The 22,479-nt window shown below is 36.4% G+C and overlaps 1 protein-coding gene across 1 annotated transcript in view; it reads right to left on the bottom strand.

Annotated features, from left to right (window-relative positions):
• The window catches only part of DDX6 (DEAD-box helicase 6), a 34,027-nt gene that overhangs the window by 4,636 nt on the left and 6,912 nt on the right, over window positions 1–22,479 (bottom strand). Inside the window, exons 4-13 of the mRNA XM_041770893.1 lie at window positions 21,841–21,945; window positions 12,882–13,011; window positions 11,796–11,942; window positions 10,635–10,729; window positions 9,172–9,308; window positions 8,561–8,675; window positions 7,408–7,524; window positions 4,600–4,663; window positions 1,953–2,054; window positions 1,236–1,418 (exon numbers count right to left, since the gene is read on the bottom strand). Coding sequence (XP_041626827.1) covers window positions 1,243–1,418; window positions 1,953–2,054; window positions 4,600–4,663; window positions 7,408–7,524; window positions 8,561–8,675; window positions 9,172–9,308; window positions 10,635–10,729; window positions 11,796–11,942; window positions 12,882–13,011; window positions 21,841–21,945 — 1,188 coding nt within the window. The 3' untranslated portion in view covers window positions 1,236–1,242. The remainder of the gene's footprint in view (window positions 1–1,235; window positions 1,419–1,952; window positions 2,055–4,599; window positions 4,664–7,407; window positions 7,525–8,560; window positions 8,676–9,171; window positions 9,309–10,634; window positions 10,730–11,795; window positions 11,943–12,881; window positions 13,012–21,840; window positions 21,946–22,479) is intronic.

The following is a 22,479-nucleotide window of genomic DNA, read 5'->3' as shown; positions in this document are numbered from 1 at the left end:
GGGTGGCTCAGCAGTTTAGCACTGCCTTCATCCCAGGGTGTGATCCTGGAGACCTGGGATCGAGTCCTGTGTTGGGCTCCCTGCACGGAGCCTGCTTCTCTCTCTGCCTGTGTCTCTGTCTCTCTCTCTCTCTGTCTCTCATAATAAATAAAATCTTTAAAAAAAAAAAAAAGAAACTATTTTATTTTATTTATTTATTTTTATCTTTTTTTTTTTTTAATAAATTGAAACTATTTTTTTTTAAACATCCACAAATTTGATAGCTTGCCAGGATACCAGCAAACATTGGCTACTTTTATATTAGCCTGAGGATTTTGTTTGACATTTAAGGGGGTGGGGGGGGGGGGGGAGAAGAAAGAAAGAAAACTAAAGTGAAGAGTAATTCAGAAACTTAGAATAACAGGCTTATGGGGCTCCACGATTAAGCATCGCATAGGTTGGCTCAGGTCACAGGGGTGAGAGGTGGTGGGGGGGGTGGGGGTAGGGATGGGGGGGTGGCGGCTGCTGCTCTGCAGGGAGTCTGCTTGTCCCTCCCCCACCCTGCTTGTGCTGTCTTAAATAAGTAAAATCTTAAAAAAACACACACACACAAAAAAAACAGGTAAAATACTCATTGGTAATGTAAAAATTACCACCTCTCAAATAAAAGACTTCCCTTGGAAAAAACTGCAAAACAGCCTGAATTCCTTGATGCTGGGTCTTCTTTTGAGCACTGCTAGCAAAGCCCAATAGTCCACCAATGAAAAGAGAGAGTGGTACAGGAAACCAGAGTGGGTATTTAAAAAAAGACAATTATCCTCACAACCTGATTACACATTTGGCAACGAGGTACTTCAGGTAATTATCTTGATTTACTACAACATCCAGTAGAAATTAAGAGTGATACTAACAAAAGAAGAACGGCTGATAAAAGACCAAAAAAAATTATTTTCATCTTCAAGTTGCTGAGAAAAAGATTCTACTTTGCTTTATTTTGAAGTCTGGATTTGTCTTAAGTACTGCTCATGGATCACATCATACAGGAAAACTGCATTCAAGAACAGTATCCATGGATTCTCTCAGGAGACCACAACTTCCCCCAAGCACACCCGGTTTACCATCATTCATGCCAACAGGTTCTACGCTGTCTCTGCTAGTACGTGTGGTGTAACAGCAAATTTCCTCCAGGAAGGAGGATCTTGCTTTCTTTCCTTTCTTTCACCACTATGCTCCCTAGCGCTGTGCAGAGTACGCACATGCTTGTTAGGGCTTCTCGTCCTCCACGGGCTCGCTGTGGTATTCTGCCACATACAGGCTCTTGTCAATGTTGCTTGGGATCGGTTTAATTTCTGTTCCCAGCTGCTCCTCAATACTTTTCAGGTTGAAGCGATCATCATATGTGATCAAGTTGATGGCTAAGCCAAGATGACCAAAGCGACCTAATGAAAAAACATTAATCAATTTTTAAAAAAGGAGTTAAATATTAGAATCGATATGTATGTGCAAATCTCTCAGTGGCAAAAGCATACCAGATTATTAACAGTTTTGTTCAGTCCCATTCTCAGTGTATAAAACCACTTAAGGTCTCATATACACACCACCATGCCTTCAGATTTCACAGCCCAAAGCAGTACCCTATTTATAGGCCTTTTTCAAATGATAAAAGAGGCTCATTTGTGTCAAAAGTTGCCAAAATACAGATACTAAACAGTACAGACTGCACTACCTAATAAGAAAAGTGAGGATCTCATTTGTGAATTTTCTATCAATTCCAGCATACAGTCAAAATATTTTAACTTTTCTTAAATGCTCTAGAAAAATTAGAAATAAAAAAACTAAATTTTAATTCACTGTTCTCATTGTTACTACACTCTAGTGTAGTGTTCACAAAACTACAGTGTTCACAAAAGAACAGAATTTAGTGATTATACTTCTCAAAACACTCCTGTGAAGAACATCTTCCTTTTCCTTACCTGATCTTCCAATACGATGGAGATAGGTCTCTGCCAGCTTTGGGAAGTCAAAGTTTATTACCACATTCACAGCTTGTATATCAATACCTCGGGTAAACAAATCTTAAAAGAAAAAGAAAGAATCTCCATCACATCTTTCAATTTAGGCATGTCTTTGTACCATAATACACCTTAACATGTATTTCTTGTGCAACTTAAGTTTTAGTCATTTCATTCAGTAATTCAAATGTGCTTGCAAACTAGCATTATGTTTCATGCTCATTATTGTATTAACTTTTAGCCAGCAAATTACCTTTCCTAGTCCCATAAAGTTTTTAAAAATAGTATAAGGTAACTACAAGAGAAAGAAGAAGTCAGAATGACTGGTAAACTATAAACTCCTATATGTCTCAGGAGTAATTTTCATTTACTTTTTAGTATGTAATCCAATATTCAAATAGATTAAAAACTGTTGTATAACCAAGAATACATCAAAAGCAAGATAATCCACTTGTAGTCATTATTTATACTTTTTAAATTCATTCATTTCATTCTACTAGGTGATTTACAAGTCTGAGGCAAGCACAAGACCACCTCTTTACTTTTCTAGTCCAACAATTACTGTGCTGATTTAGGCTTTGAAAACTACAAGAAAAGACAATTACAATAGACAAATTCCAGCACTTCTATCAGCTCCACCCTCCAAAATAATCCAGGACAGTGACCAGTATTTCTAAAATACTGCTTTCAACTTATAACTCATTCTTTTAAATTGCCTCCAGATAAAATTAAAATTGACATAGGAGGTCCTGCACTCTATACTTTGGTCCTAACACAGTTCTCTGACAAGTCTTATCAAACCTTCATCTCCACGAAATTCATCTATTTATTCTTTCTTAAACGTATTTTCTTGAAGCCTTCTATGGATCAGGTTTGATGCCAATCCCTAACTTACAACTCCTTCTGCAAGTCTAAAAGTTATCTAGTTTATACAGCCAGTTAAAATTCCATCTCTTTTCAGATCACTATAGCTAATTTCCTTTCCTAAGAAAATTTAGGATTACTTACTACACATACCTCACATTTGCAAATTACTTTTACTCCCTTGTAGATCCAGCCCAAAGCCTGTTTCTATAAATTAAGTTTTACTGTCACAGGACCATACCCATATGTTCATGTACTGTTTAAGGGTGCTTTTGAGCTACAATGGCAGAGCTGAATAACTTGTAACAGAGACCATATGGTACACAAAGTCTAAAATATCTACTATATCTGGCACTTTAGAGAAAAGGTTGCAGGGCCTGCCTTAGACTCTTAATGTTATCTTTTAAATCTGATTAAACCACTGTTCCTTGAAATAAAAAGTGATACTTTCCATGTATTTATTTATACACTTTATACACATTATTCAGTATTATTTAATGACAAACTAAGTTTACATATTCTGAATTTACTTAACCTCTCACCAATGAACTAGTTCATCTTCTAGATTATAGATCTTCAACTGCAGACAGTATTTAAAATTTTTAAATTGTGGTAAAATATACAAAAAACTGAGGAGTAACGTAGTTTTTCAGTACCAAGCTAACTAAATACCTGGCAAAGAGTAAATAAATGTATGCTGAATATCAAAAACTATTTTTGAATAAACAACAGATATTTGGGCAGAATTCAGTTTAAGGCATTCTCATTTTACAGATTAAAAAAAAAGACATCAAAGAAAAGTAGGACTTGTCTAAGGTCATATAATTACAGGTTAAAAAGGGTAGGACTTGAACTCCAATCTTAAAATTCTAGGAGCCTAGTATCTTTTCCACCAAATCAGATATTTTACATTTGAGTACTTCAAATACAAAAGTTAGAAGTGCTGATAAAGTAAACATAAATGTAATAATTCATAGCTGTACTGTCCTCTTAGATACAAGGCAGAGAAACAAGATAAACTGGAAACACCCAGGATATCCAACAGTCCTTTTGTAAGTCAGCAAATTCAATATTCTGCTAGTATAAATCTGGAGTTTATTTCTCTATAGCAGTATTTTTAAAATCTGAATTGTATAATATTCTAAAATTTTGATCTGGGTGCTAGTTATATGGGTGTGTATATGTGCAAAAATTCATCGAATGTTCTTATAATTCTTATATTTCTATGTATACCTAAACTAAAAATAATAATAATAAAGAAAATTCTAGGCTCTTTCTACCTAGAAGCCTAATTTAGATGATTATTCTCATACCAATACTAAGATTATACTTCCAGTGTAGAGATAGGAGGATACTCAATCCATCTGCTTTTTGTCTCATCTGATTGTCCACCTGCCTCCCCAGTTTGCTTTTCTTTGTGTACTGAAATACACCAAAATTTCTAAATGTAACTTATTTTGCATACAGTACATATTAACTCATTCTTGTATGCTAAAATTCAGAAAACACACAAGTCCCAAAACTAGTTTAAAAGACAGAGATGAGGTATGAGTGCCAGAACAAGTATTCCACAGTTTCAGATTTGAAAACTAATTTCAGGAATTAACTATAGCTTATTCTCAATTTCAGAAATTCTAGAAATGGCATTAGGGCGAGCTGAATTCTTGTCATAGACTCTTTTGGGAGATATGGACAGAGAAAGCAGAGCAGACCCAGAAGAACAACAGATAAAGGAAAATCTTACCAGTGCAAACAAGATTGCGGCATAAGCCATTTCGGAAATCATGAAATACACGATTTCGATGTTCCTAGGAACAAAGTAATGCATTTGCTTTTTAAAACTCATACAGCACAGATCTAAGTTTCCCATCACTGATTTCTCCTACCCAAACAGTCTTATATACCCAAAATACACACAGATGAGAGATAAATAAATTCAATAGCTATAAGTTAAAAACAAAAGAAAAAAAGTTAATCATCAATTAGTTTCCCACAGGTATTAATAAGCAACTAAAACACATCTACAGGGGTGCCCAGGTGGCTCAGTTGGTTAAGTCTCTGCCTTCAGCTCAGGTCACGATACCAGAGATTGAGTCCCATGTTGGGCTTCATGCTCAGCAGAGACCCAGTTTTGTTCTCTCCCCTGTGCTTGTGTGCACCCTCAAATAAATAAAATCTTTAAAAAAAAAAACTCCCAAACATCTACTCGTATCTTTATGCACCATTTATCTTAGCTGTTTTTTTAAAAGATTTTTTTTAAAAAAGATTTTATCTATTCATGAGAGATGCAGAAAGAGAGAGACAGACAGAGATACAGAGGAGAAGCAGGCTCCCCTCAGGGAATCTGATTCGGGACTTGATCCCAGACCCTGGGATCATGTCCTGAGCCAAAGGCAGACGCTCAATTGCTGAGCCACTGAGGTGTCCCCTTTTTAAAAAGATTTCATTTATTAAGTCATGAAAGACAGAGAATAATATAGGCAGAAGGAGAAGCAGGCTCCCTGCCAAGAAGACTAATTCAAGACTTGATCCCAGGACCCTGGGATCCTGACCTGAGCCAAAGGTACTTTTTTTCCCTTTCTTTCTCTCTTTTCTTCTTTTTTTTAAAAGATTTTATTTATTTGAGAAAAAGAGGGAGAATGAGCAGGGAGCCCAATGTGGGCTTAATCCCAGAATTCTGGGATCATGACCTGAGCTGAAGGCAGACACAACCAACTGAGTCATGCAGGTGCCCCAAAATGACAACTTTCACATTTTTGTATATCCATTAAAAAAAAAAATTGGAAAAAAAAAAAAAATTGGGTGTCTCAGCGGTTGAGCGTCTGCCTTCAGCTCAGGGTGTGATCCTGGAGTTCCAGGATGGAGTCCCACATCAGGCTCCCTGCATGGGGCCTGCTTCTCTTTCTGCCTGTGTTAAAAAAAAAAAGGGGTTTTAAAAAAGATTTTATGTATTTGAGATAGATAATGATAGAGAGCACAAATAAGGAGGAGAAGGAGGAAACAGGCTCTCTGCTGACTTGGGGCTTGATCCCAGGACTCTGGGATCATGACTTAAGCTGAAGGCAGATGCTTAACTGAGCCATTTTTAAAACATTTCAAACAAGATGACAAAAGTTTGGCTTGACCAAACACTATTTGTCTTTCTAGTTAGTGTATGCAAAACAAAACAAAAAAAAAATTTTTTTTAAATTTTTACTTATTTATGATAGTCACACACGGGGGGGGGGGGTGGAGGGGGGGGCGCAGAGACATAGGCAGAGGGAGAAGCAGGCTCCATGCACCGGGAGCCCGACATGGGATTCGATCCCGGGTCTCCAGGATTGCGCCCTGGGCCAAAGGCAGGCGCCAAACCGCTGCGCCACCCAGGGATCCCCCATCAAATTTTTTTTTTTTAATTTGAGAGAGCACACGAAGGGAGGGGGGTGGCAGAGGGAAAGAATCTCAAGCAGACTCCTCACTGAGTGTAGGGCTCAGTGTCACAAACCTGAGATCATGACAAGAGCAAAAATCAAGAGTCAGATGCTTAACTGACAGAACGACCCAGGCACCCTCAAAATTTACTTTTCAATTAAAAAACAAAAATGAAAAACACATGCATAACAATTCTAGCAAAAGTGACAAATCTAGTGGCTGGTCTTTCAAAGCATCGTTCTTCCATTCTGAAATATTCTCTACCGCTTAACACATTCATTTCCTGTGACAATTTCTAATATTAGGATCTACATGGTGGTATCTGATCCATTAATAACCTTCTTTGAAAACCAAAGTTGAGCTGATTAACTCAAATTCTTAATCTGTTAGTCTACAGAAACTGTTTTCACAGAATTTCAATGTTTAACTACCACACACAACACCAATGTTTTTATAGTTTTGAATTTTATTTAAACTGTTAAGTCAAATTATGAAATTTAGAGATTGCATCCTTAAGGCAAATAAAGAAAAAAAACATATGGGCTGAAGAGGTACATAAATTAAAAATCTACAACAATGTTTTCCAATAGAACCTTCTGCAATGATGGAAATGTTCTATATCTGTACTTTCCAAAACTGTAGCTGCTAGTCACATGAAACATGACACTTGAAATGTGATTAGTATGACAGAGCAACTAAATTTTAAATTTTATTTAATTTTAACTCACTTAAATTGCCACATGAGACCAGTGGTTACTGTAATAAACAGTGCAAATCTACATTACTTGGGGAAAGCAGGGAATAAAATCTCATATTTGAATCATATGTGACAGCTTATGAAGTACTCATGTATACATTATCTCAATCTTCCTGACAACCTTGTAAGAGTTATGTATACCCCCGATTATCTAGTTAGAAAACTGAACTCCAAAAAAAAAAAAAAAAAAAAAAAAAAAAAAAAAAAAAAAAAAAGAAAACTGAACTCCAGGGGTTAAAAATCAAAGGTCTTTTGGCTATTAAGGAATAATTTATTCTTCAACTTAGGGCATATGGAGGGGCATTAAAATAAAACAAAAATCCAAGAAATATTAAAAAAAAAGATTTTTAAAAATCCACATACAAGTTCTGATTTTATACTCACCTGCCTCATTTTAGCATGGATATAGAAGCAAGAATAACCCAGTTGAGAAATCTTCTTGGCTAGCAATTCAACTCGCTGAGAGGAGTTACAGAAAATGATCGACTGGTTTATCTGAAGCTGAGCATTTGCGGGGGGTGGAGAGGGAGGAGGAACAACATGAGAAAAACAACACTTTCATCATTTACTTTGCCAAATCTTGAAAATATTGACTGACAAATGTTAAAAACATGATCTAAGACTTAGAATCTCATGATAACAAGAGATGTAAAACCATACTCATTTATTTACTAGGTGCAGATAAGTTATAGGAAAGTATGCTTAGTAAGAGCCACATAATAGCCAACAAGATTAAAACACATTCAATTCTCATTACTTACAGGATTTCTGTTCTACAAAGTTGCTACAAACACTGAAAGCATGAATATAGAACCTCTGCTCATAGTAGAGATACGGGGTAAGGTTCCTGTGAGCCTCTAATAATAATAATAATCCTCACAATAATAGTTAATAATATCCTCACAAGTTTTTCATCAGTCAATCGATAACCCTGTTTTATGTGTGTTACTATACAAAGACACCTTATTTACTCATGGCCAACATTGTTAACTCCTGTCTGTATGAGGTTTATCCAATATACATTTTCTCTGCAAAGCGCATCAGTCTTCTTTCGCTTAGGAGCAATGGACCATGAAATAAACCAAAAAAGCAAAAAATGCAGCATTAAAGTGGCACAGACTGTGAAAAAGACATATTTATGAGAGTTGAAACAAGAAGGCAGTGTGTCACTTTGTTCAATCTCAGCTGGGAATATACACAACAGCTGGTATTTTCTATCCTGTTGCTAGTATCCAAATGACTTCAAAAGCACTTAAGTATTAGTTGTAGGGTTACAAATAAATTTTGGCATGTAGCTAAATGTGCAAATACAAAATATGCTAGTAAGGATCTACTATAATTAAGGTCAAATTATTTTAGAATTTAATTAAACGTGTCTCTGATCTCAATCATACAGTATCAACTTCAGATCAACAACCAAAACTACCTTTTAGGAAAAGCTATGGACTGTTTTTACATTGAAAATGGTGGGAAAACACAACTGTTTTACTGGGGTTAAGTAATGGGTAATATTCAGCAACTGAAGCCTATTACTTACCCTGGAAAAAAGTGTGTTGAGGCAGTGTACTTTTTGGCGCTCAGTTACATAGGCGTAGTACTGGGTTACTCCCTTCAAAGTTAGTTCCTCCATCAGGTTAATCTCATAGGAAAAACTAACATTCAGATATGTAGTTAAATTCCTATTTTGTACTTTGTATTTAGGATTACACTGTAATCAATTTATCCAGGATCAATGGCCATGTCAGCCTGACACCGAATGCTAGGCGAATAAATAATTTAATCAAAGAACTATTATTGTTTTTAAAAAATCAGTTAATTTATGCACAAAAACCTTAATGGATTAGCTGGCAGAAGAGCCAAAAACTTTAAGTAATCAGGGACACCTGGGTGGCTCAGTGGTTAAGCGTCTGCCTTTGCCTCAGGGCCTGATCCTGGTCCCAGATGGAGTCCCACATCAGGGTCCCTGCAGGAAGCCTGCTTCTCCCTCTGCCTGTGTCTCTGCCTTTCTCTGTCTCTCATGAATAAATAAAATCTTTAAAAACAAAAACAAAAAAAAACTTGAAGTAATCAGCATAAAGACTGAAAACAAGATGTAATTATGAATAATGGTATATTCGTGGGCAACAGAATGGCACTGCTTCCAAGTACAGATTTATACTCACCATGAACTTCTGTACACTAAGAGGGAAAGTAGCGGAATATAATAAAATCTGTCTGTTTTTAGGTAGCGTGAGAATAATATCCTCCATTATCTGCACAAAATCCTGTGACAGCAACTTATCTGCCTACGGTACAAAGAAAAGACAATTTCAAAAACAATTAGTGTCCAAGGCCTTTGGTTAATAAGGTATCATCCCACAAGAGCATTCATGGAATATTCCTCTAGTAAACACTACTCTACAATACTACCTACTCCAATGAAACCAAGACACATTTGCAGTGATTCAGAAGGGGGAAAATCTGTAACATCATATTCTAGAAGAAAGAGAAAACCCTAGACAGACATAATCTTTGTTCGCCTAACAAACTCTTAATGTGGTTGAGACTACAATCTGCAGAGCTAAACTACGTGGCTTGAAATCTTGTCTCCTTCCTTCACTTATTAGCTATGTTGGTAGGTTATTTAACCACCTATTACTTCAGCAGTTTCCAAAACTTTAAAATTAGAATGTTCACTATAACTGCTTTATAGAATACCTACCTTACAGAGTCATAAAAAGCAAATGAAAAAAATATGTACTTAGTGCTAGCACATAGTGACTAAATAACAGTACTTCTCATTATTCAAAGATAAAAATTCTCTCCCAATTAGACTATGAATGACCTGATCTAGCTATCTAAAACACCAAAGAGGAAAATAATTTTATTTCAAAAACATTAACACAGATACAGGATATATATAAAAACATTGCCGGGGGATCCCTGGGTGGCGCAGCGGTTTGGCGCCTGCCTTTGGCCCCGGGCACAATCCTGGAGATCCGGGATCGAATCCCACGTCGGGCTCCTGGTGCATGGAGCCTGCTTCTCCCTCTGCCTATGTCTCTGCCTCTCTCTCTCTCTGTGTGACTATCATAAATAAATTTAAAAAATAAAAAAAATAAAAAATAAAAAATAAATTAAAAAAAAAAAAAAAACAAAAAAACAAAAAAAAAAACATTGCCAGATCCCAAAAATGTAGAGTCTAGTAAGTTCTTAAAAAACACAATCTGGTGAGATTAGCAAATATACCAGAGACGAAAAACCAAACAATACAAAGTAGGATATACTAAAGAGGAGTTAAAGAAGTTACATGCTTTTTAAGATGCATCACTGATTGGAATGAGATTTAGAATGAACTTGGCTTTGAGATATTCAACAACTCCTTCTCTTGAAATATAAAAACAAAACTTACAATCTGGCATCCCTAAGAAAGAGATACAAGGCTGAACTATTCCTATAAATGCCTACCATCTTTTGCCTTAGTGGGCAAAACATATTTTGTAAGTGAATTAGTTTGAATTGACAAGAGTCATGCATTTATAAGAGGTTCACAAACACAAAGAGCTTTTGCTTCATTCACTGGCAGTTATAAACAAAGCACAGAATAGTACTTCCAAATGAAGAGACATTACCTCATCCAATACTATCATCTGGACATGATCAACTTTTGCTACTCCTTTCTTGATAAGATCCAGGATTCTTCCAGGGGTAGCTATCACCACATGCACTACACAAGATTAGAATATATATATTTTCATTCATTTTAACTTGGGCAAAGGATACAGAAGTTTATCACATATATTTTACCAGAAATACTGTTGTAGAGTAGGAATAGTACAAACAGGCAAAAATGTGTTTTAAAATATGGATTTTCACTTCATCTTAGGTTGCCAGAGAATACTTACTTTACTTCTACATGGGGCAGCCTAGTAACTTTCAAATCACCTATTCCAAATAAGGGGGAGAATAGTCGTCTTAAAACAATCCCCAATAAATAAAGACATATCAAGCATCTGATACAGTTGCTTGCCTATAAACTAGAGCAATGGTCTTCAGAAGATGGTTATAAGGATAAAATGAGATAATCATTTTAAATACCTGTGCAGAATGAAGCACATAGTCATTTACCAAATGACAATTATATTATATTCCAACTCACATTTTATATAAGCATATTTCATGTTTGGTGTTTATCTTTTTTCACTCCATGATGTATCATGGAGAATTCTTTATGAAAATAAATACAGATCACTTCACCTTTTAATAGTTTTGTGGAATTCCACTTGGACTATACCCCAATGTATTTAGCCAATCTCCTCTGATATTTAGGATATTTCCATTTTCAAATCACACTGCAGTAACCTTGTATTTGCCTAATATTTCTTCAGGAAAGACTCTTGAAAACATACATTTATAATTTCAAAACACTATGCCAAATTGCCCACCATTAAGATTGTATCAATTTATACTCCCACACTGCAAGACAGCCTATTTCTTCTCAAGCTTATATTTTTTTAGCCTTGCCAATTGGATAGGTATTCTATCAATTTGCTATTTTTATTTACATAAAAAATTACTAGCAAGGTTGAATATCCTTCCAATTATAATTGTCTTTTTTTCTCGAATGGTCATTTCCTTTATTCATTTTTCTACAGCAATGTTTCTGGCCCTTAATTCTTTTTTTTTTTTTTCTGGCCCTTAATTCTTAAAAATAATTTTTAGTAAGTTTAGGAAACACTTGTACCTATAATTGTATCAGAGAGCTAGGCCACCTTGTATCAATCATTCCCTACCTGTGTCATCAAGCCTCATTATGTCATCCCGTAAATTGGTTCCTCCTGTGGTTGCCATCACTTTGGCCCCTCCCATGTGCTTGCTGACCTGGATGCAAATTTGACTGACCTGTAGAGCAAGTTCTCTAGTGGGAACAATCACCATTGCTGGAAAACAGAAAAAAAGAAATATTTTAAGAGTTTATTAAGCTACAAAAACACTGCCCCCTTGCAATCTAGATACTCAGGACATATTAAAAAACTGAATCATAATTAGCCTAATTCTGAAAAGTCAAATAAGTAAATCTCCTTTACAAAAAAAAAAAAAAAAACACCACATGGGGGAGGGGAAGAACCTATTACAGTGTTCTAGCTTTATTTAATTTTCCTCAGCAACACTGTTTTTTTTTTTTTTTAACACTGTTTTATAAACCTGATACTCCTTAGTTACAGACCTGTAAAGGGTTGACTTCGCAACCATTAGCTCAAAGTTTATTAATTTAATATTCATTAAATTAAACACTTGAATAGGAAACTCCTATTGCCCAGGTTCTACTTATATTACGTGAAAGTACTTTAACGGAAGATGGAAGAAATGATTATAGATCACGATCAACTCATAAAAATTTCAGGAAAAGCTTTAGAGGTCAAAATTTAACCCTTTTAGCTAACTTTGCATACAACTATGGGAAATTTGTTTCTTCCCTATTTCCTAAGGTCTTAAAAGTCCCAAACCACTAGGCTTTATAAAGGAAAAAAGTTCATGAGTTCTTACAGACACGCAGGTGCCACAAGAAACAACTCACTTCCAGTTCGGAGGTAGCAACATCAGATAACTTCTCATGATCTTTCCTATCTAATAAGGTAATACTTAATTTGCCTATTATACTGGAATGCTATCTTAACTGTGTAATATGTAAAAAGCCTCTGAAAACTAGAAATCTTTTTAAAAAGCTGGTTATTTTATAAAAGACAAAAAAGCTGTGAAAAGAAAAGGTAAATACTAACTCCAGATTACGTAAATTCTTAAAAAAAAAAAAAAAAAGACAGTAGTATCTTCCTATAGCTCCAATGTTAAACTGCCATTTTTTGTTTAAATAAACTAACCTTGTATATTGTCCTTCTTCAGGTCTAGCCGTTCAAGTAAGGGAATGAGGTAGGCACCGCTCTTGCCTGTTCCATTTTTTGCTCTAGCTAAGATATCCCTACCAGATAAAGCAATGGGAATGCTCTCCTCCTAAGAGACAAGAGAATGCAAATTACTTGTGAATAAGAACAGTACATAAACAAATTATCCTCTAAAATATACTGAAGGCACACCTCTTTGGTACGGCTTCTCAAGTGTCCTACATTTGCACTTTACAAGAATAAGTAGAGACCAAGTAAATTACCAGTCAACATCACCATCATTATCAACCAATATTTTGGAGAACTGCTTATAGTTATTATTAAACTGCATTACCAATTTAATAAAAACTGTGTGAATTTGAATGTGTGAGAATGTGTAGGTCTAAGGAAGCTGGGTATCTACAACAAAGAAAACAAATGAAGACGGAGGAATCTGGGCTACACAAATAAAAAAAAAAAGCAAAGGACATTTTACAATAAAAAAAGAGGGAAAAAATGGCACAAACAATACAAAGGCAAGATTGTATGTTTTGAGACAAGTAAGCCAATTTAACCACAATGAAAAATTGCAGGTTTGACAACTCAACCTTGTAAAAAATAGGAAATCGGCTGGATAAGTTAAACTTCAGGTCCTATTTATTATATAACCTCAAAATGTCAATGTTTCACATCCAACTTCTCTGTCCTGAAATGCGCTCAATTAGAGGCTCAATTCTATTCCAGTTATCTCAATCCATGGTCACATCAGAGTGATTTTTTTTTTTTTTTTAAAGATTTATTCATTCATTCAGACAGAGTGAAGAGAGAGGCAGAGACACAGGCGGAGGGAGAAGCAGGCTCCATGCAGGAAGCCTGATGTGGGACTCGATCCCGGGTCCCCAGGATCACACCCCAGGCTGCAGGCGGCGCTAAACCGCTGCGCCACCAGGGCTGCCCCAGAGAGTGATTTCTTATCTTCACATTTAGCTTACTTTGTCATGTCTGTTTTTGCAAAGATAACATTTCCTATTAGGACAAGTTACTTAAACAATACCAAAGGATGTCCCAATTACTGAAAATTAAATACATATATACAGAAAGAAATTATAAAAGCAGAATATTATGTATAAAGAGTGAAGAATAAGAACATTTCCATTCCTAAAACTAAATTTTTATTTTCTAAATCCAAAAATTTAGGAAAATAGGAAAGAAATTCATAACCAGTGTAATAATTAGTTCTATGCCTGTGCTCATTACCAAAAGAACTAGCTCTAACATTTTACATCATGACTTATATTTTTCACAACACTTACCCTACCTAGAACCCATCACAGGGGTCAAATGGGTTCTTTATGACCAGAAAAACACAGCTCCCAGAACAACTGTAAAAATGGTCCTATGACAATATTGTTACCCTCTGTTCCTATAACCAGCATTAAACAGTCTGCTTATTATAGTAAAGCAGGTGAAAGAAAAACTCCTTGGCTTTGACCCTTTGGTCTTAATCTCTTCCTTCCTATTTTGAGTCAACTCTGCTAATCTTCAATTGCTTTGGAGGGCTATTACCCCCATGGGTTCATTTTCTTCTCTGGTTTTTAAATACGCTACTTGCACACAACTCAGTTCTATAGCAGAATAAAAGGGTAAGTGGTCTCCAAGGGCCTCTCAATGACTTCTCAAGTCAGGTTAAAAGAATAAAACTTCTGAATGAAGTCAGAATTAGCTTAAGGGTATCCTAATTCCCATTTTGGGTTCACCTTCTAACTTGGATTAAGGCCATGGACTTCTATATCCTTGCACTCTCTGACAGGGTTTATGCTCTACAGAAGCTGTTTAAAAAAAAAAATTTTTTTAATAAAGTAATAAGCAAGCTAGTCTCTAAGATACAATGACATTTTGCCACATATGGTAACCATTATGATTAGCAGTCAGGGAATTCAGCACATCCACACTGTGTCTTACCAGTGGTTGCTAGGAAGATTAGATAATATGATGAAAGAGAATTCAAGTCAGGCTCAGACAGCTTTGAAACCCAAGAGGAAAGCACAGGAGCTACCACCGAGTAAAGAAAGAAGGAAGCTAAAAACTTTAAAAACTTACTGAGTGCTGGGCACTCAAGATACTTTGTTATTTATATCCTTTCAAGTTAGGTAACTTTTTGTTTTACAATAAAAACATTCTGACACAAAAACGTGTATGGGAATGTTCACAGCAGTATTCGAAATAATAGCTAGCAGTGGAAACCGTATCAACTGATAAACCAAATGTGGTATAGTCAGTCATACAATGGAATTATTATGCAACAGCAATACAAAAGCAAGAAATACTATTACGTGCTACAACATGGATGAACCCTATAAAATGCTAAGAAGCCACTCACAAAAACCCATATATTATATAATCTCATTTATATGAAATGTCCAGAATAGGCAAATCCATAAGACACAAGAAAGTAAATCAGTGGTTGGTCAGGGCCAGTGGGAAATGGAGGGAAACAGCTAAAGCACTTTAAGGGTGAGGAAAAGGTTCTAAAATTGATTCACACAACTGCCATTATACTAAAAACCACTGAATTATATTTTAAACGTATAAATGTGTGAGATGTGATTTGTATCTTAAGTTACCAAACCCAGGACAACTGTACAACCTGAGGTCTGATTTTGCCACATTACCTCTAAGATCTAGGGACTATGCCACTAAGTATCTGTCGTGTTTTGGTACCCTAGGGTCCATTTTCCCTTTCCTAGTAGCACCCTAACTTCCTTCTGAGGAATTATGTCTCACCTATTTCACTGGATAGTCTAGCCAACCTCTCCAGCTAAATGGGAGACATCAACCAAAGCCAGGCCAGCTCCAGGCTCCTTAACAATTTGAATTGCTATAGTACATCCTGTAACAATTTGTAGCTTCCTAAGCCCTTCAGAGTCCTTGGTCAATTCCAGGTGTCTCTCTCTAGACTTTTCTCACTTTGGGGAACTCCTCTGATATTCTTTCAATAAATTTCCCTTTGCTAAGTTAGCCCAAGTTGGTTTGTTGCCTACAACCAAAGCATAGAATACCTTCCAATTTCCTAGTACTGAGAGGCATCTGAAGTGTGGTACCCTAAAAAAGCTGAAAAATTGTCCTATCAATTGCTTTTAGAGTAGTTGCTTCTTTTTATCTCTTAGGGCCAGCTGACCTCAAGAATCTTAATTTCAGGGGAAAAATAATATGAGGTTGGTGGAGGTAGCAATGGTTGTCACAGGTATCTACTGCTGCCCCAAAAAGGATGAGGAAGATAATGATTTTTAAAAGATCTCTAATTTAAGGAACATACCCCAATTTGACCACAATAATCAATAAGGAAATGCATTTAAAGACTTTTTTGCAAAAGTCTTGTTACAGGAAATTGTTATAAAAAATTGTTATAGAAAAACAATTCCTATAGTCCTAAGAAATTCAATTAGCAACAGATGATTTATAAATGATTAAGAATGCTGTAATTTCTTTTTGTTTTTGTTTTTTTTAAAGATTTTATTTATTTATTCATGAGAGACAGAGAGAGAGAAAGGCAGAGACACAGGCAGAGGGAGAAGCAAGCTCCATGCAGGGATTCGACATGGGACTCGATCCCAGGTCTCCAGGATCATGCCGCAGGCTGAAGGCCGCGCTAAAGCGCTGAGCCACCCAGGCTGCCCAAGAATGCTGTAATTTCTAACAATAAACTATGAATTCTAATTAAACCTGGTTGACAAAATAATTCTCAAAATGGTTGAGATTCTTGACCCGATGTGAAATTTTGTTGCTGACAATAAGAACTCCCATGTTTCCCTCAATAATGGACTATCAGTCATTTCATCATTATCTCATCTAAAAAGTCTTCAGAAAAGTTGTGCCTAAGGTCTGGAAGCAGCAGTAAGAGCTGTCATTTTCAATCATCTCAAAGTTAACAGCTAGCCCTTGAACATGGGAGTTAGGGGCACTGAGGGCCCACACAATCAAAAATCCATGTTTAAGTTTTGACTCCTCCAAAATTTAACTACTAATAGCCTACTGTTGACTGAAATGGAAGGAAGCCATACGGATAATGTAAATAGTCAACACATTGTGTATGCTGTATGTAAATAAACAATAAAAGGTACACTACAGAAAAGAAAATGTTATTAAGAAAATCATAAGGAAAATGTTAATTACAGTACCGTAAAAAAAATCTGTGGATAAGTGGAATCATGCAGTTCAAATCCTTATTGTTCAAGGATCAACTCTGTAAAGGTTTCATAATGTTAAGTAGAATAAAACAGCAGGTTCTTAGCCTGTCCAAATATGTCTGTGCTCCTAAAAAGCTATAGGTTTTTTTTTTTTTTTTTTAAAGACTATTTATGAGAGGGAGAAAGAGAAGGTGCACGAGTTGGGGGAAACGGCAGAGGGAGAAGCAGACTCCCTGCTGGCCAAGGAACCCCAAATCATGACCTGAGCAGAAGGCAGATGCTTAATCAACTGAGCCACCCAGGTACCCCAAAGCTGAGCCTCTAGAATGGCATAGTTATGTTAACTAGGGGGTACAGCATTCAGAACCAGAACTAGAGTCACAGATGGCTGCACCAAAGAAAGATGTGTGAGGGCAAGCTGTAGTATATCTGGTTCCAGCCTGTCAATGTAAAATCTTCTTTCTGTAGGATATAATTTTAAGTGACTCATTGTCCAATAATCTAGCCAACAAAGTTTCACCATTTCTTAAAAAAATAGATTCAAATGCAGAGAACACCTATCTGATCAAGAAGGCTTCTGTATTTGAGGAAAAAAAATACCTGGATAAACCTGCAAATGAAAGATAATACCTTAAAAACAACAGGAAAACAGAAAGTAGAGAACCACAGAATGAATAGAAGACAGCCAGTTATGAGGTTAGATTTTACTACAGGATTTCTAAATTTCTTCTTGGTTCTAAAATCCTAATATTCATGGTTTGTTACACTGAATAATTCTAAGGAACATTTTGTGTTTTCCACAGATTCTCAGGCAAAACAACAGTGAAGAAAGAGAATGTAAATGGTGGTCTTAGGTATCTAAAATAATACTTTATATTTGTACACTACCCTATTTCAAAACACTTTGTTTACACATTACATTTAATCCTCACAGAACCTGTGAAGGACATTATTTATTACTTTTACTTTACGGTAAAAGCTAAATGTGAGACTGGTTAAGCGGTTGAAAAGATAACTGCCTATATGTTATATTAATACTGAAAGTGCAAATAACAAAGTCGATTTTAAATTCTAATACAGGGACACCTGGGTGGCTCAGCGGTTGAGCATCTGCCTTCGGCCCAGGGTGTGATCCTGGAGTCCCAGGATCGAGTCCCACATCAGGCTCCTTGTATGGAGCCTGCTTCTCCCTCTGCCTGTATCTCTCCGTGTCTCTCATGAATAAATAAAAAATAAAGTATTAAAAAAAATTCTAATACAAAGGTGGAAAAGAGGAGACAGCAAGGGTCTATTAAAAATTATGTTTGATGGGATGCCTGGGTGGCTCAGTCGTTGAGCATCTTGCCTTCTGCCTTCAGTTCAGGGATTGGTCCTGGGGTCCTGGGATCAAGTGCCGCATCACGCTCCCTGTGGGGAGCCTGCTTCTCTCTCTGCCTATATCTCTCATAAATACAATTTTTAAAGAGAAAAAAAGAATTAAGTCTGCTAGGGGACCCGGGTGGCACAGTTGGTTGAGTGTCTGACTCTTGGGTTTCAGCTCAAATCATGGTCATGGGATCAAGCCTTCCTCCTCTGCCCCTCCTCCTCTCCCTCCAAAGATAAATAAGTCTTTAAAAAAAAAAAAAAAAAGGTTCATTTAGCAGACTTAATTCAATCTCTCTCTCTTTTTTTTAAGGAAAGCAGAGGAATTTATTCCTTCCTAACCCCCTCTCTCTTTTTTGGATAAAACTACTACACAGAATAATAACCCATAACAATTGTACAACATTTATCATCTACTAGGCATTATACCAAGCATACTAAAAAAATAAAAAATTTTTTTAAATTTATTCATGAGAGACAGAGAGAGGCAGAGACACAGGCAGAGGGAGAAGCAGGCTCCATGCAGGGAGCCCGACGCAGGACTTGATCCCGGGGCCTCCAGGATCAGGTCCTGGACTGAAGGTGGTGCTAAACTGGTGAGCCACTGGGGCTGCCCCTACCAAGCATACTAAAATGAATTATTGCATTAATCTTAATCTTCACAACTCCTCCATGGAAATATACTATTATATCAATTTTACAGGCCAGGAAACTGAAGCTGAGAGAGACAGAGATCTCAGATAATCAACTTAGAAAGGAGTGGAGTTGGGATTCAGCCTTGGCAGACTAGTTCTTCAATAGTTCTATAGACCAAGTTAACCTGCAGACATGTCAACCATAATTTCATCAAAGCATTCTAAATATTATTAAACATATGAGGGCCCATTTCCTGCTATCCACTTTTGCTAAGTACTGGAGATACAAAGTTGAATGATATAGTCCCTACCGTAGAAGACTCTCATAAAATTTTTCATCCCTTTAAATAAAATGGATTAACATGAACTACGTTACAAAAAACTATGTTCAATACATGCACTCAGGTTGCATATCTGATGTATACCTTATCTCAATACTTTCTCCAACCATAACAAACTTCTTTAGTTTATTCACAAAGGCACACAAAGATGAGAACCCCTAGGCATCACTATCCCAGAGTTCTCTGCTTGGAATATGGATCACTCTTTCTAGGTTATTTCATCTTCCTTTAATGGCTACATATATATGCAATTTCAACTAGAGAGGGGCTCATTATATCACACTGAAATTATCTGTACCATTAGCTATCTTATCCACCTGACCATGAAGACAGGAAATGTATCTTGTTCATAACATCTCCCAGTATCTAACATTTTCTAGATCACTCAGTACCACTCAGTACATGTCTGCTCAATGAAGGCACAGGGCACTTGTCCTTATTAAAGCTCAGGTTCAACAGTTTTAATTAACATGCATTGTTTATGTCTATATGTATGTGCACACCCACATACATGTATTTCCTTGTGTTCTCCCTGAAAGGGCCAAGGAGCATAGAGTGTACTTAGTATCCAGGTTTAAGTCTCTAATACTACTATCCCACTAACCAGGGATCCTTGGAAGAAAGACTGATTCCAAGACTAGAACAAGATAGGTATAGATAATCTCAGCACCATGATGTGCCAAAAAAGGAAGTACTCAAGAAAAACAAAGTGGGGCAGGTGAGGAGTGAATAGGTGGAGCAGATTTATAGGGCAGTGAAACTACTCTGTATACTATAATGATGGGTACATGTCATTATACATTTGTTCAAACCCACAGAATGAACAATATCAAGATTGGACCCTCATATATACTGTCAACTTTGGATGATGTTAATAGAGGTTCCTTAATTGTAATAAATGCACCATTCTTGTGAGGGATGTTGATAATGGAGAAAGCTATGCATGAGTAGGGATGAGGGTTAATGGAAAATCTCTATTTTCTGCTCAATTGTTGTGACCTTAAAATTGCTCTAAAATATAGTCCAGGGATACATGGGTGGCTTAGCGGTTGGGTGTCTGCCTTTGGCTCAGGGTGTGATCGCGAAGTACTGAGATCGAGTCCCACATTGGGCTCCCTGTAGGGAGCCTGCTTCTCCCTCTGCCTGTGTCTCTCTCCTGGTCTCTCATAAATGAATGAATGAATGAATAAGATCTTTAAAAAATAGTCTAACAGGAAAAAAGTGTGCATGTGTGTACATTACAAAAACAGGGACTAGCTTGAAAGAGCTCACAATGACCAAAAATGGGACAATATGAGCACAAAAAAAAACACAGCGGGGGGGAGGGGTTGAGAGTCCACACTTCTAGTTTATAAATACACAAAGAGCTAGGAAAGGTTCTTCTTTACAAGGCCAAATGTGGAAGGAGTGCTAGCACAGTAAAGATCAGATCACGCCAAGAATCACCAATGGATGCTAAGAGTAGGGGAAAATCTTGATGGAAGAGTAAGATACCGGCAGGGTCTTAAAGTACTCCGCATAGATGCTTATTAGTTCAAGGAAAAGAGGGAGAAAGTAGTTAATTATATAGTAGAAAAATCAGACACCACCTTGAGACAATAATCAAAATTAAATTCACCAATGAAAAAAAGAAATTAAAAGAATAAAAAACTAAATTCACCAATGAGAAGTAGATGGGACACTGTATATACCTCAAAATGTGGTACCTTGAGGCCATAACATAATTTCTACAGTAATCAGGCTAAGAATGCATAACTTGAGGCTAATCAAATGGAGACATGGGACAAATACAAAATGAGGAATATTCTATTAAAAAAAAAGGACTGCATTTTTTATTTCAATGTCATAAAAGACCAAAAAACAAAACTAAGGAAATGCTCATAGCTGAAAGAGGTTAGAGACATAACTAAATGCAATACATGATCTTAGGATGCAACCTGTAGAGAAAGAAAAAAAAAATGCTAAAAAGGACATTTTGGGGTCACTTAAAAATGAGATTACAAATGAGAGATAAGATAGAAATACTGTATTAATGTTAAATTGACCAAGCTAACTGGACTACGTTTATACCAGAAAATATACCTAGCAGCGCCTGGCTGGCTCAGTTGGTACAACATTCAATGCTTGATCTCAGGGTTGTGAGTTCAAGCCCCACACTGGGCAATAAGTAAGCTCTGTAATAATAATAATAATAATAATAATCTCTATAGCTTACTTAAAAAAGAAAAAAATCTTACTTCTTAGAAAACATACACTGAAGTATTTAGAGGTAATGAGCCATGATTCTGTGACTTATCTTCAAAATTTAAAAAAAAGTGTGTATGTGCATGTGTATACACATAAAAAAAAAGTCAATTACATCATCCACACAAATCAAAAAGTAGGGAACACATAACTCATTAACATCTTATGTGGATGAAAAAGAGAAACATACCTGAATAGGAGATGGCTTTTCCCAGCCCATTTCAAAAATTCCCATCAGTAACTCCCGTTTCAAACAGTAATCTTCAAACTCATTTCCTTTTGTGGAGGTCACATCCTAGTCAGACAAACAAACGAAATTAAACAAAATAACAGAATACAATTGTGTTCCTTTGCTTAAGAAAGTTTGAGAGATTTATTCTTTATTCCTTTAAAAAACTGTTTTGGGGAAAGGCCACCCTGTGATCATAGTCTTCTGAGGACTGCTAAAATACTTATTCCTATGTAAGTGTCATGGTTTGTAATTCACAAGAGTAGAAGTCGAACCCTAGCTCCACCACTCACTGCCTGCAAATATCCTACTCTAAATAAAGATTTCTCCAACTTAGCACTATTGACATTTGGGCCAGAAAATTCTTTAAGGGGCCATCCTGCAGCATCCCCCTAGTTGAGTTTAATCGTCTCTAGCCACTGCTAAGTGCCCACTAGGGGACAAAAGTCACCCCCAGTTGGGAACACTGGGCTAAGAGAACAAACCTCTCAACTTCCTTGTCCTCATTCATAAAATAAGGATAATATTTAACCTGAATCTTACTGTGTTGCTGGGAGCAAGAGGAAATTTTGAGAAAATGCCTTGCAAACCATGAAAATA

This window comes from Vulpes lagopus, chromosome 10 (assembly GCF_018345385.1).
Source record: "Vulpes lagopus strain Blue_001 chromosome 10, ASM1834538v1, whole genome shotgun sequence".
NCBI classification, from domain to species: domain Eukaryota; kingdom Metazoa; phylum Chordata; class Mammalia; order Carnivora; family Canidae; genus Vulpes; species Vulpes lagopus.
This window is presented reverse-complemented; position numbering and strand designations above follow the sequence as displayed.